This window comes from Leuciscus leuciscus (assembly GCF_965113295.1).
Source record: "Leuciscus leuciscus genome assembly, chromosome: 2".
Taxonomy (NCBI): Eukaryota; Metazoa; Chordata; class Actinopteri; order Cypriniformes; family Leuciscidae; genus Leuciscus; species Leuciscus leuciscus.
The window spans coordinates 22,324,419-22,337,976 of NC_138726.1; the positions used below are offsets into that span (position 1 = coordinate 22,324,419).

Sequence of the window (13,558 nt, forward strand, 5' to 3'; positions counted from 1 at the left end):
AAGGAATTCAGATTTTACCTTTTAGGTGAACTATCCTTTTAATGTGGATAGCAGAGCTCAGATAATTTGGTCTTGGGGGAATTCAATGAGAAATGTTCATACTCTGCCTTTTGATGTCTTGGCAAATTCAGTATTCAGTTTAAGGCAAGTATTAGGCTTTACAACATTCTAGGTAAAAAAAAATAAAAAAACTGAAAAGAAAATATAGACATTCACACTCACAAACACGTTGATTAAGACTGCTGAGGGTCACTTTACAGGACACATGCCAATACTGATCTGCTCTGTCATTGTGTGGATGTGGCTTTCAATGCAGTTAGCACTGATTTATCACCCAGACAGACACCTGTCATTTTCCCGCCAGGTATACTTGCCTTTCTATATCCTTTTTCCACTGGACACCCAATTACTCATTCTAGCACTTTATTTTTCTTCTTGTTTTTGCATTTGTGGATCCGGCTTCACAAACAGTGCAAATTCAACTGACATGCATGTCAAATTAATGCAAAAAATGCTATCATTATCGCTTTGTCATTCACACTTGTGCACCTACTCATGTGGATAAAAAAAGGAATCCACCTACAGACATACTATATCTAGTTCACCTATGTGTTTTCCGTGTTAATGCCTGTTTTAGATTTGTGTCCCGGTTTAAAGATGTTTACCTACCAGCGCATGGTCAGTAACTTCTAAAATATGTCAGCTCCAGTGTACTGCCTTGGATACAGCTACTGAGATGGTGTTTTATGTTTATTTTAATAGTATATCGCTCCATGTGCCTGGAAACAACACAACAAGGTCACACAGAGCTACACAGAGTCTGGAAATACAAAGCTATAAGAGGGCAGACAGAATGACCTTGAGCTGTAACTCATAATTTACAGCACAACGGGGCTTAATAGATTCCGACCTCAATGACAGAGCAGTTCAGGCAGACAGTGTGTGTGTGCTCAATAGAGAGAGAGAGAGAGAGAGAGAGAGAGAGAGAGAGAGAGAGAGAGAGAGAGAGAGAGAGAGAGAGAGAGAGAGAGAGAGAGAGAGATTTAAACTTATTGACTAAATAAACAAATTGTGCCTGCACATTTATTGGAAAACAAATGTCTTAAAATATGAACAAACCTGAAGCTGTATTGAGTATTATATCACATATCCCACCTTAATGTGCAGAGAGAGAGCGACTACTATACATATTGGTTAAAAAATGAAAGCTGCTGTGTTTTCAAAAGATTGCTAAAGGAGTCAGTTTGAGGAAGGACTACCTGCTTAACCAAACAATAAAAGGGGGTACTGTTTGGGAAACCTGTTTGTAAAGTTGTTTGTAAAGTTATTTTATAATTCAGCTTCCAGCGAAACACACACACACACACACACACACACACTTAAAGGTAATTTTTTTTTTTTTTTTTTTTACAAATGTCATGAATTACTAATTCAGAAATATAGAATTTTTTTTTGGGGGGGGTGTTTCACCACGACAATTTACAACCTTACCTAACCTTGTCATAAAAACATCAAATTGGCAAAAAAATGTATATATATATATATATATATATATATATATATATATATATATATATATATATATATATATATATTAATCAATTAATACATTATATAATAAAAACAAAACCAAATCAAAGCTAATTTTAACTCTGACATTAAAAACAAGCTAATTACATAATGTATTTTTTAATTAATTATTAGATAAAAAAAGAAAAAAAGGTCTTCTTTGAAAACACTCTGGGCCATAATTAAACAATTAGAAAAATGCCCACTGCCATATCATGCGTTTGTCTAGCTAATATTTCATGTGTACCATTTAAGGTGTCTTTTCATTTTTAGCTGATACCTAATTAAACCCATCAGAACCAGTGGACGGCAGGCATTAGCTGATGCATTTCTTCCATGAGAGAAAGATAAAGCAAAATCGTCTGTGTGTGGGAGGATAAGGGGTTTTAATAATGTGACTGAAGCAGTATTGTAATGTGTCAAGGTCTTGACTTGAGCCTGTAATTATATGTCAATATTAGAGGTATTGTTTGGGAAGGCCTTAATTTGGCTAGTGGTGTGCCAGAACAGCCCAGTACATTTCCATTACCTTAGCTAGTTTATGTTTATGTGCTACGAACAAGGAATACATGTCTAAGTAAAATACTGTTTTGTTGTGATGGAACGGGGAGAAAATAATTGCTTCAGGTTACTAACCACCCGCTCTCTCTTTCTCTCCCCCCCTCCTCTTTCAGGATTCTGCCCCCCACGAGTGACAGCTTCCTACTGAAAAATTTGGTCTCTGGCTCAGACTACAATTTGTGCGTGCTATCCATTTTTGATGACACGGTCACTTCCATGGCCGCCACAAAGGTCCTTGGTTGCACCCAGTTTAGCACCAAGGACAATTACCCAGACTGTCGTTCGCTTCAAGCCCACTTCCTTGGCGGGACTCTTACCATTCTGGTTGGTGGAGTTGTTGTGGTAACACTGTTGGTGTTTACCGTGGCACTGATGGTACGTCACCGTGTGTGCAGTAACCATGATATTCATCACGAAATAGGCGAAGAGGTGGGATGCTCAGGAACAGACTCCCCATCTCTTCCTGCTAAGGGAGCTGATGTCTTTTCTCAGAGTAATGGAAATGGGAATGTGATGATGGTGGTGCTGCCCAACGGGCTCGTTCAAAAACGAAAAGTGGCAGAGGGGGGGTTGGGGTCACCACCCAAACCAACTTCCAAAGTAAAACCAAAAACCCTCCCAAAGCCCAAAGTGAATCTGGAGCAGTTTAGGGCAGGACTAGAAGTCGAGATGGGTTCCATCAGACCTCTCCCACCGTACACACTGGAGAAAGAGCAAATGTCTTTGTATTACACCCCCAGTAATCATTCTGCCTCCACACTGCCGCGTCCGTCACGCCAATTAGGAGCGAAACCACTCAAACTTCGACCTACCAACATGAACACAAGTAAACGTGCCAGTTTAAGCTTGGCCCCGCCCAATAAGTACAGTTGTGACAGGCGGTTCAGCACGGGAGGAGGTATTGTAGTCTGTCGGGGAGGACCAGAGAGCCAATGGAATTCCTCACTGGCCTATCAGAGCCCTGCATTGTCCCGTGAGAGGCCTCCTCATGGAGCCCTGCGCTACAAGAGAAGCTCCTCATTCGACATGGGTGAAATCGCCACGTCAGCCTGCTATAGTTATGCCAAGAGATTTAGTGTAATCTGGACCAAACGGAGCCAGTCGTTACATGGCATGCTTGTCCAGTGCACTTCAGCAACAAGCACCTCAACAACCAGCAGTGGCAGTGAAGATTTCCATGCACAGCACACACGCGGATACATCCGTGCCTACAGCGCCACCAACTCGAATTCCAACCCTCCAAAAGCAGAGCTTACAACAAATTCAAAGAACCAGTGGCTGAAGGATAAAGAAAAGGACAAAGAAAAGGGAGAAGAACTTGAGGAGAGTGTGGTGTAGGGAAAGAGAGGACAGATGAGACACACACGTAGATAAATGGAGACACAGGCTGTTGGGAACTCAAGATGGATGTGAAAGTATTCAAAGAGCAAACCAGTCTGAAGGAGAGCTGAAAACGTGGTAAAGAGGGGCCTAAGCTGGTTTGGTGGGGGAAAAAGACAAGGCAGAAAGAGTTTAGAAGGCAGATATAAAAGTCAAGACTCCTAAAAATATAACACGACTACTTTGTCAGTGAATCTTGGAGAACCACAAACTATAGTGCAAAAAATCAATATGAACAAAACATACATGACTAAAGACAAGCAGGCCTAAAGAAGCAGTATCTACTAACTCACGTGGACCTGGGGGAAATATGATGGTTTGTTTTCCTGCAGCCATGTGAGTACAGGGAGAGGGCCAGCAAGCAGACGTGCCGACTCATGCCCAATCGATAGGAAGAGATCAATTGATAATGGCAACAATGGCATTACAGCAAATGTGGAATGCAGAGGATGCAAACTGAAAGGAAAGTGAACGTGTACAAATGGAACAATGATGGCATGATTTGGAACACTTTTGGAAAATAAATGGGCATTGACTGACAATTGACATGTTGTGTGTGAGGCTGTATGTGTGTGTATGTGTGTGCAAGTGTGTAATTGAGTGAATGGATTAATGCACAAAAAAGTAATCAAAAGTAATTTTATGACACCACTGGATCTACTGTACCATGTGACCACCATCATTCAGTACAAAAATGTGTTCTGTGAAGCCAAGAGACTATTGTGTTGCTGTAAGGACACTGAACTTATAGAAGGAAAAATTATTTTAACAAAATGCCATTCCAAGACCACAGAATCAATGAATAATTTCTATTTTAAAATACATTTTGGTTGGATAAATGGATAAAAGGACAATAATGAGAAATGTTTCTTTTTGTCTTTCATGAATGATAGCAGTTAAAAAAAGGTTTGTTGGAGTAAACTCAATGTCAATGTCATCAAGTGTTAAAATTATTATTTTTTTTTTTTTACTAAGTACAGAACTGAACATTAAAATAAGGAAACCAGTGATATGAATTACCATCTTAATATCTGTTTGATCTTATTCAGCTAAAAACATAATTTCTTTAGGAATATTCTGGATGCGGTAAAAGTTAAGCTTATTTGACAGCCTTCATGATATACAGTAATGTTGATTACCATAAACAATTATTTTGACAAATTTTCTAATATAAAAAAGGAAAAATCTGAGGTACTCATCATTGGAAGTGTCAGCCCATTTATCGGTCCAAATGGGGGTTTCCGCCAGAATGGGTGAAGGTCCCTGTGTGTTACTGTCTTTCCGTGTGGCAAAGTAAGTTAATTCCATTTAAGCTTTTATCTGACTCCATTTTATATCTGACTCCATTTTATCACGACACCGAATTTATGTTAGATTGCCAATTGGTTATTGGTCAATTATATAATAGTTTAGCAATACATTTCATTGTTCTATTCATTTTAGGAAGCTATGTCGCTCAGAGGTCCTTACGCCTTGTTTAACATGGGTCTCACGATCACAATCTCGCCAGCTTCGGTCACTAAACAGAGGTAATTGGCTATATATCTGAGATGGTCGCATTCACACGCTTTCACAATCAAAGGTACTTTGGTATAGCCCCCATGGAATTGCATACACTTATCTAAAGTAACATTAAATTATAACAGAGGTAAGACGCCCAGATTTAGGTTGGTCAAGCAGCACGTTTGCTGCCCTAAATGGAAATTCACTTCTTGTCTTTGACAACCAAGAACACTTTAATTAATTAATTAATGCCAAATATTAGTTGTACTAATCTGACGCAAAACTTGCGGTAACATACGAATCCGTTTAGTCTACTTGGGAAAACAATTTCAGAGTCAGACAGAATAAAATCAAATGTAACAATTTATTATGTCAGGTAAATGTATCATGCCAATTTCATAATCAGTTAATCACCGTCCCAGACTTACTGGGGACAGGAGTTGATTTACATGGGGCCACACCACAGCAGTTAACAAGATCTCTAAACTCTCCATACCTTATTACCTTTTTGGTTTACTTCTGTGTGAATGAGACCTTTGTACCAGTTACACTGAGACATTTCAAATGATACCAAACATGTATAATACTGTATGATAATTGTTCATATTAAACCATATAGATTGTTGGGTGAATTCAGGAAGGGATGGGTGAAGGGAATGATGTGTAAATTGGGAGGTGATCAACTCAAGTGTGATCGTGTCTCGAATGGGGATGGTAAGCAAGAGAGTTCAAATGTTAATTTCCTTTGTTTTCTTAGAGAGTAGCCCTTCCTGTTCTTCCAGTCTTACAGAAGTGAAGGGTGCCAATCCATAAACGTAACAATAATGTTTTTTTTTTGTTTTTTTTGTAATGGCATAGCTACAGAATGTAAAAAATATGTGTTTAACATTATCTCAGAGTGTAAACAAATGCTTACAAACGTTTTCTGTGTAAAGTTACACTACCATTCAAAAGCTTGGCGTCATTAAGATTTAATTTTTAAAGAAATTCATACTTTTATTCATTAAGGATGGATCAAACCAATCAAAAATGACAGTAAAGACATTTATAATGTTAGAAATTGTATAATCATAAATTATAATGTTAGACATTGTTATAATAGTGTTATAAATAATATTATTTCTATTTTAAATAAATGCCATTTAAATTACTGTTTTTAATGTATTTTTTTTTTTCAAACAAATGTAGTCTTAATTTGCATAACATATTTCTTTCAAGGACATTACACAATCTTACCGACCCCAAACGTTTGAACAGTAGTGTATATCCAATTTTCGCCATTAAGACGCAACGCCATAAACCTCAAAATTATATTTCGTGGTAATCATAATTACACCACAAATGCTGTCGATTAAGCTTACCTTGTATTGAACCCAGAATATTTATTTTAAAAAAAAGGGAAAATAAACATTACTGTATAGCACTGTAAAGCACTGATAAAAAGTTACTTTTTTAAGTTTTTTTTTTTTGCCACCTTTTGTTGCCTTAAAAAGAGGGAAGGAGACTTGATCGCTAAATTACTCTCCCTCTTTCCCATTGTCATGTCCTGTCTATCTGCAGTTTGAGATAGTTGCTGAGGAAGGGCAGCGTGTGAGGCTGAGATAAAGACAGGGAAAGAGACGGATTGAGGGAAAGAGATAGGACAGACAGCGCTGTCTGCAAGAGTGCTGATGCGGGACACCAAGAGAGGGAGAGCTAAAGTGCACAATGGATAGAGATGGGAAAAAAAGAGAGAGGGCATTGTGTCTGTAATGTGCGAGTTAGCTGTATTTTTGTCATGTAAGTACTTTGCCAGAATTTATCTCATTGCCAATAAAGCCCATCTAAGAATAGCTTAGGTGAAATGAGGGGGAGCAGATGAGTTGCCCTGTGTGAGTGTGTGTGTGTGTGTGTGTGTGTGTGCATGGATGGATGGATGTATGATTGCACAGACACTGTGTACATCTCTGCCTTCTGTATTTACCCACAGCAACAGACAGGCTTATGTCTGTGTTCTGGGAACACACACACAATAGGCCGTTATATTTGGCCAAAACAACCCAGGACTTGTGAATAATGGAGAGGAATCTGCATCATTAATGTCTAATTCTGTCTTTTTAGAAAACACTTAAACATGCAGACATTCATTTGTGCATGTAGTTTTAAAGGTATAGTTCACCCAAAAATGAAAATAATTAATGCCATAATTTACTCACCCTCATATCGCTGTATGGCTTTTTCTTAAAAAAAGAAAGAAAAAAGAAACATTGCCCCAATGACTTTCAATGTATAGACAAAGACAGTTGATAAATGTTTCAAACTATCAAAATAAACAGGTTTAGAGTAATATGAGAGTGAGTAAATGATGGCAGAATTTTCTTTTTTGGGTGAACTACATGCCCTTTCTTTCTAACATAATTTACAAACAAAAACAAAAACAGAGTTTTATAGAGTGAATGGCCGTAACCTTAGTGATCTGTGTTACATAATCAGATCCATGTGGTCTGTATCATTTGAGAAGATTAAAGTTGGCTCAGTGCTTATTGAGACCATGAACGTGTGTGTGTTTGAAAGAGATGGGTAGAGAAAATATGAGAAAATGTGCTATTTCTCACCCAGTGTGTGCTTGTGTGAGAGATGTAGCCTAAAATAAAGGACATCCAGCTCTACTTTACATGCCTGCAGCAAATTCTGGCCCAATTTGACTAATTAAAACCAGTTTGATTGATGTATACACACATACACAGTTTATTACACACAGTTTATTATACACAATGTTTCTGCACTAAGGCAAATCAAACATAAACTGGTTCATCTCTAATAGGCTGGCTACAGGATGTCCAAAAATGAACTTGTCATCTAGGGTAGTCTCATAAGGGAAATGTCACTGTTGCGATTTTTATCCTTGCACCACTGAAACGTCGCTCTGGTGACATTCTCACCTCATTTCAGACGATTCCTTCAGGCCTCTGAAAACGTATCAGGATATTATCAGGTGCATGAACAACGCAGGTAATAACATTACATGTCTGAGTGATGCAAAACACGAAAGCCAAACCCCAACCTTATTTTTAACCCTAACCTAAACAAAAAGGGTAGTCAGCCTGTCAAGCAGATATTCCAGATATTTTTAGGTACATTACTGTCTGAATTACATACCCAGGGCAAAATAGGCAGATGTAGTTTAGTCAAGTAGAACAAAAGCAGTCTATGTGACATGTGCCCTTTATTCCAAGTCATCTAAAGCTAAAAGAACGTTTGGGAACAGTTCAAAAATTTTTTTATTTTACACTTGTGAGGAAAAAAAACAGCTATATCTCCTTTTGTGTTTTACAGATAACAGGTATGAAACATCATACGGGTAAGTAAACAATTTAAAAATCTTAATTTTGGTTGATAATACAACTGATAGTGGATAGAAAGAGTAACATACAGGGGGTATGGATTTATGTTGGTAGAAAGATGTGGGAAATATATAATTTTTCTTCTGTCTAAAGGGTTTCAAAGATTCCGCCAACCCATCATTTTCTTACACTAGTATAATCCACAATTATCGTGGGATGAAACGCTGCGAGATAAGTGGATGACCACTCATTCAAATAGTATTTAGAAACTCATCTAATTATGTGGAAGTCTCTTGATCTTCAAAAAAGAAATAAAAAAAAATACTGGGTTTGCTAGAACCATAATTGAATTTGGCCATTCATGATATTACTAAATGGATTTCAAGGCTAATGAAAACCTCTGTTTACTAGCCTTCAAGGCTAAATGCACTTAACTTAGATTACCTAATTTGTACGTTCTAATAATGTTCTACAATACTAGCTAATCAGTTGTATGTGTTCTTTTTAACTTCACTACTAGCAGATTTATTCTGTCAGTCTGCCAGCCACACTAGCCAATGATTTAGTCCGGAACAACTGGCATGGCATGGTAACAAGTAATGCCACCTGGCTTTGGCAGCCAATAAGAGCCGTTCACAGCCAGAATGACAAAGAGATTTGTTTGCAGTGATTTATAAGGACATGCCACCACTTGAAATGAAAACAAATCTGTAGATCATTCTGATGGCAACATTAAAAGGTAGAACATGAATTTGTACATGGGAAAGTTTCACCCCATCAAAAGGCCCAGATAACCCCAGAAGAGTGAGTGAGAGAAGGGATTGGTTTATATTCCTCTAGAACATTTTCTTTACTGTGCTCTACAAAAAGGATTTTGTTTTTGATGGCCCATTAAAAGGGATAGTTCACTACCAAAATTAATATGCTGTCATCTATTTAGTCACCATCATGTTGTCCCAAACTAATATGACTTTCTTTCTTACATGTAACATAAAATACTATATTTTGAAGAATGCTTGAACTGCAGTGGACCATCAGGGTCAACAGCGCTGACTTTCATTGTAAAAAACACATTTTCCAAAATATCCTCTTTTGTTTCCCATAGAAGAAAGAAAGTCATATAGTATGAAATATTCTTATATATATATATATATATATATATATATATATATATATATATATATATATATATATATATATATATATATATGTATATATGTATATATATATACACACACACACACAGGGTTCCCACACCTTGGTTAACCTCAAATTCAAGGACCTTTCAAGGACTTTCCAGGTCCAATACCCTACAATTCAAGGACTTAATGTGGGGACACATTTGTATCCAACAACAAACGTTGAGGTACCATCGTAGTTTCATGCTCGCGTGAATGTCATGGCAACGTACAACACAAAGTACCTCATGCGGGAAACACTTAGCGAAACGCGTAAATGCGCTTAACTAGTGTAAATCAAGCAAGCTAGTATGCATAGGCCATGAAGTGTTGGCGAAATAACACATTAGGGGACAAAAGTCAAAAGTCTTAGGCATGTTAATATGTTAATATGAAGCAAAGGTTTCTTCAAGCATCTTGGAGACGTTCCCGCAATTCTTCTGGATTTAGTTTGTCTCAGTTTTTTCTGTTTCTTCATGTAATCACAGACGGACTCGATGATGGTGAGATCAGATCATACCGGCTGTTGTCAGATTCCTTGTGCAAATCTCACTGGATTATTACAATTGCAAAAACAATGTTTGGAAATGTAAACTGATATTTCCTACTGACACACTACAGCAAAAGATATAAATAACTGACTTAAAACCCTCCTAAGTGATGCCTAAGACTTTTGCACAGTACTATATATATACTTAATATATTTTCTTATTTATACTTTAATTCACATGGTAAACACATTAATAAATAGTGTAGTGCTGTGTGTATGTGTGTGTGTATATACACAAACTTTTAAGTTAGATGAGTTTAATCACGATTAATTGATATGACATCAGTAAAATTAAGATAGAAAATGTAAAATGAAGCAAATTTTCAATCTGAATGATTATGGCTGTTTATTTAGTATCAATAAAAAAACACAAGGTACAGCTGTAAACTTTGATGTCATGGTATATTTTGAAGTACTCACTTTTGCTGGGAATGTATCTTCATGTTCACTGTTTTCAGATCAGATCAAAACCATTTCATATTAGCCACGCATTTGATACACCCTCTGTGATGGTGAATACAGATGTCTGACAGCAACAAGCCACCATTAAACCCATACTGTAACAAGACAGAACTAAAATAGAATAAATTGAACAATATCAAATGTTGTTTAACTAAATACTGTAGAAGAATTCACTGTTGGGGCCTTTTTGTCCCCAGATATTTAAAAGTCTATTCCTGCGCGATTATCTCTCCTAATGGGAAAGATAATTTGGTTATTTTCCAACACAGATTCATTGGAAAAGCGCGCCTCTATCTACATTTGTTTTAAGCAAAATACTGCAGTTTCCAGCTGAAATGACCACTAGTTGCAGTGAGTAAAACACAAATTATGATTCAAGGGGTAGATTATTAATTAATAAAGACTTATTTTACATAGTTCCTTGCACATATTTTATGACTTGAAAAAAAAAAAAAAGATGAAAGTTAAAGATTACATTTTAGTGTAGATGGTACATCATTTTCAAACATTATGGGTTGAGTCTGGGTTATTTTCTGACCCCACTTGGCACATGAATAGAAATGAATCATCATGTTCTTTCAGTTCCTGTGTTTGTTTCCCTCACATTTCATCAGCAAAAGAACAGAGAACGTTCACTCTCGAACCACTTTATCGTTCTAGTTTCTTGAACCACTGACCACCCCCTGCTGAGAGCTTCTGCTACCTACTTTCTATTCTCTACGCTCACACCCAGCTTCTCTCTTTGTCTTGATCTCTTTCAGCGGTGCATGTCCTGCACTTGTCATCTCCCCTGCAGTGTAAAGCCCACACTGGAGATAACAGCCAGTGCTAACACAAGAATGTTCACACTGCGAATGCCAAGTGCTAACTGAACGCAAAGATGTTAGCGTTTCCTGCACGCGTATATGTAATGTTCTCTTTAGGTTCTCTTGAGCTTTGCAAGATGTCTTACAGCTGTATGATGTAAATAAAAAATAATGTAAAAGGCTCAGAGGTGTAGTTCTCCAATTCCCTCTCAAACATCTCTGAAAATTTGTCAGCAATGTGCTAAACCTTAACACCAACTTTATTTATTTATGCCCAGATTAAGAGCTTTTTATGCACTTTGGAAGGAAAAATCCTTCCTCGTTTATATTGATTATTCTCTTCGTTACAAGCTCAAATGCCAGCAGCCCTTATTCCTTAAGCTGTGGCTATAATAGTGTGTGTGTGTGTGTGTGTGTGTGTGGGGGGGGGGGGGGGGGTCTTAGACAGGGTGCTTTAATCAAAACCCTCTGCTTAACTACAAGTCCACACATTGTGCATATTGTCAGCTAATGGTTTGTTTATGCTGGCTTTCAGCATTCTGTGTGGCCTAGCGTAATTTGTTAACAGCAAATAACATAGGGTTTGACAGAGAGGCACTTAGCAGCCACATCAAACTAAATAAATAAATAAATAAATGAAAATGAATAAAACAAGGACATGCGTCCAGCGAAAATACATCATTTAGAGACGACAGCTGTGACTGGATACAAATAAGACTAATCACAAAGACTTGGGAAAGGAGAGAAAGCAGAATGAGTAGAAGGACAAACAATTTGGAATAAATTTAACAATGTAATTTCTAGGATAAATGTGTTAAAGAAGAATGTTAATAAAAACACAAAGGACAAAATGGGGGAAAGAGAGTCCTATTTCCATTCCAATCAAGAACTATTGTCTTGACAATTAACAAGCGTGAGATCAAATGCAATCAATTTAATTAGCCATAGAAAAACAGAAGAACCAACAATTATTGGAGAGAGAAATTCGTAATGTTTATTTCTCATTTAGCATTTTTAATTTTCAATGGCCTCATAACCTCTCCTACATGTTCATGCTTGATGTGTGGGTCCCACACATCTGGGAAGGCACCAAATTAATTAGTTATACATCACAGATGTTGTGCTAGAATGACGTTCATCGTCTATTTGCTATTTTCAATCATATGTCACTGGCTAGAATATGTACACATGAAAATAAATAAATAATAATAATAAAGCAATAATAGCTCTTTATTTTGAGTTTTTGTAATTTTGCAATACAATATCAACAAGAATATAAAAATTCCAGAAAGGAAATGCAGAGGTCATGGTTTACATGAATGACCTTTCTGACTTTATGACATGCTGAAAAAGAAGTTTAAGCAGCAAAGATCTAGATTGTATCTACTACACTACCGTTTAAAAGTTTAGGGTCAATACGATTTTTAAAAGAAGTTTAAAACATAAGCAAGGATGGATTAAATGAATCAATAGTTTGAGTTAATATATAATTTCACAATAGTCCTACAAAACTATATAGAATTGTTGAACTAAATATATATATACAAAACTAAAGTTATACAAAACTATACATACATATAGTCCATGTTTTTATGTACAAAATGAAAAGGCACTGCATACAGAGGATGAATATTCACTCTATAAGTCTCGGTTGTGCCTGCAGCGGCAGTAGGAAACATGCTTGGTTCGTCCTTCACATCTGTAGACGTGTGGCTTCATTCACAATCTCTCTTTTATGATGTGATGCTTGGGGTGCTGAATATGAAATGACCAATTATGCTCCATTTCTACAGAAGAGTGTTGCTATGCCTGTGCACACAGTCCAGGGAGTTCTGCCACTCTCAGATGTGAGTTTCACAGGAAGTCTTGTTCTGGGGTTTAGATGGTTTATAATGAAGTGCCTCTCCATTCTGGTTGTAATGCAGCTGATGAGTTTCTATCCGTTCTAGCATTTAGTCTTTATTTTTCTGTAATTACTTTGGGGTAATGCATGTGTCCACAGTTGATCTGGCCTCGTGATCTCCTTTCTGTCGCCTATTTTTTTTATTATTAGAATATTTTTCTCATATCTAAGTGAGGATTTGTATTCATTTTGTGTAAGGGCATGCTTTTTTATTTTAACTATATATTACTAATATATTCATTATGAATTCAATGGCTGCCTCTTCTTCTTTCCAAGCTACAGCAAGCAGAAGCCTTGGAGGATGAGAGGAGATTACAAGGGGT

At 37.0% G+C, this 13,558-nt stretch overlaps 2 protein-coding genes across 4 annotated transcripts in view; one reads left to right on the forward strand and one right to left on the reverse strand.

Moving 5' to 3' along the window:
- The window catches only part of LOC309485078 (leucine-rich repeat and fibronectin type-III domain-containing protein 4), a 30,505-nt gene extending 23,246 nt beyond the window's left edge, over positions 1–7,259 (forward strand). For all 3 annotated transcript variants that reach the window (XM_082151671.1, XM_082151672.1, XM_082151673.1), the window contains exon 4: positions 2,244–7,259. In XM_082151671.1, coding sequence (XP_082007797.1) covers positions 2,244–3,468 — 1,225 coding nt within the window. In that variant the 3' untranslated portion in view covers positions 3,469–7,259. The remainder of the gene's footprint in view (positions 1–2,243) is intronic.
- Positions 1–13,558, reverse strand: part of pcxb (pyruvate carboxylase b) — a 253,081-nt gene that overhangs the window by 105,897 nt on the left and 133,626 nt on the right. The gene's annotated exons all lie outside the window — the stretch shown is intronic.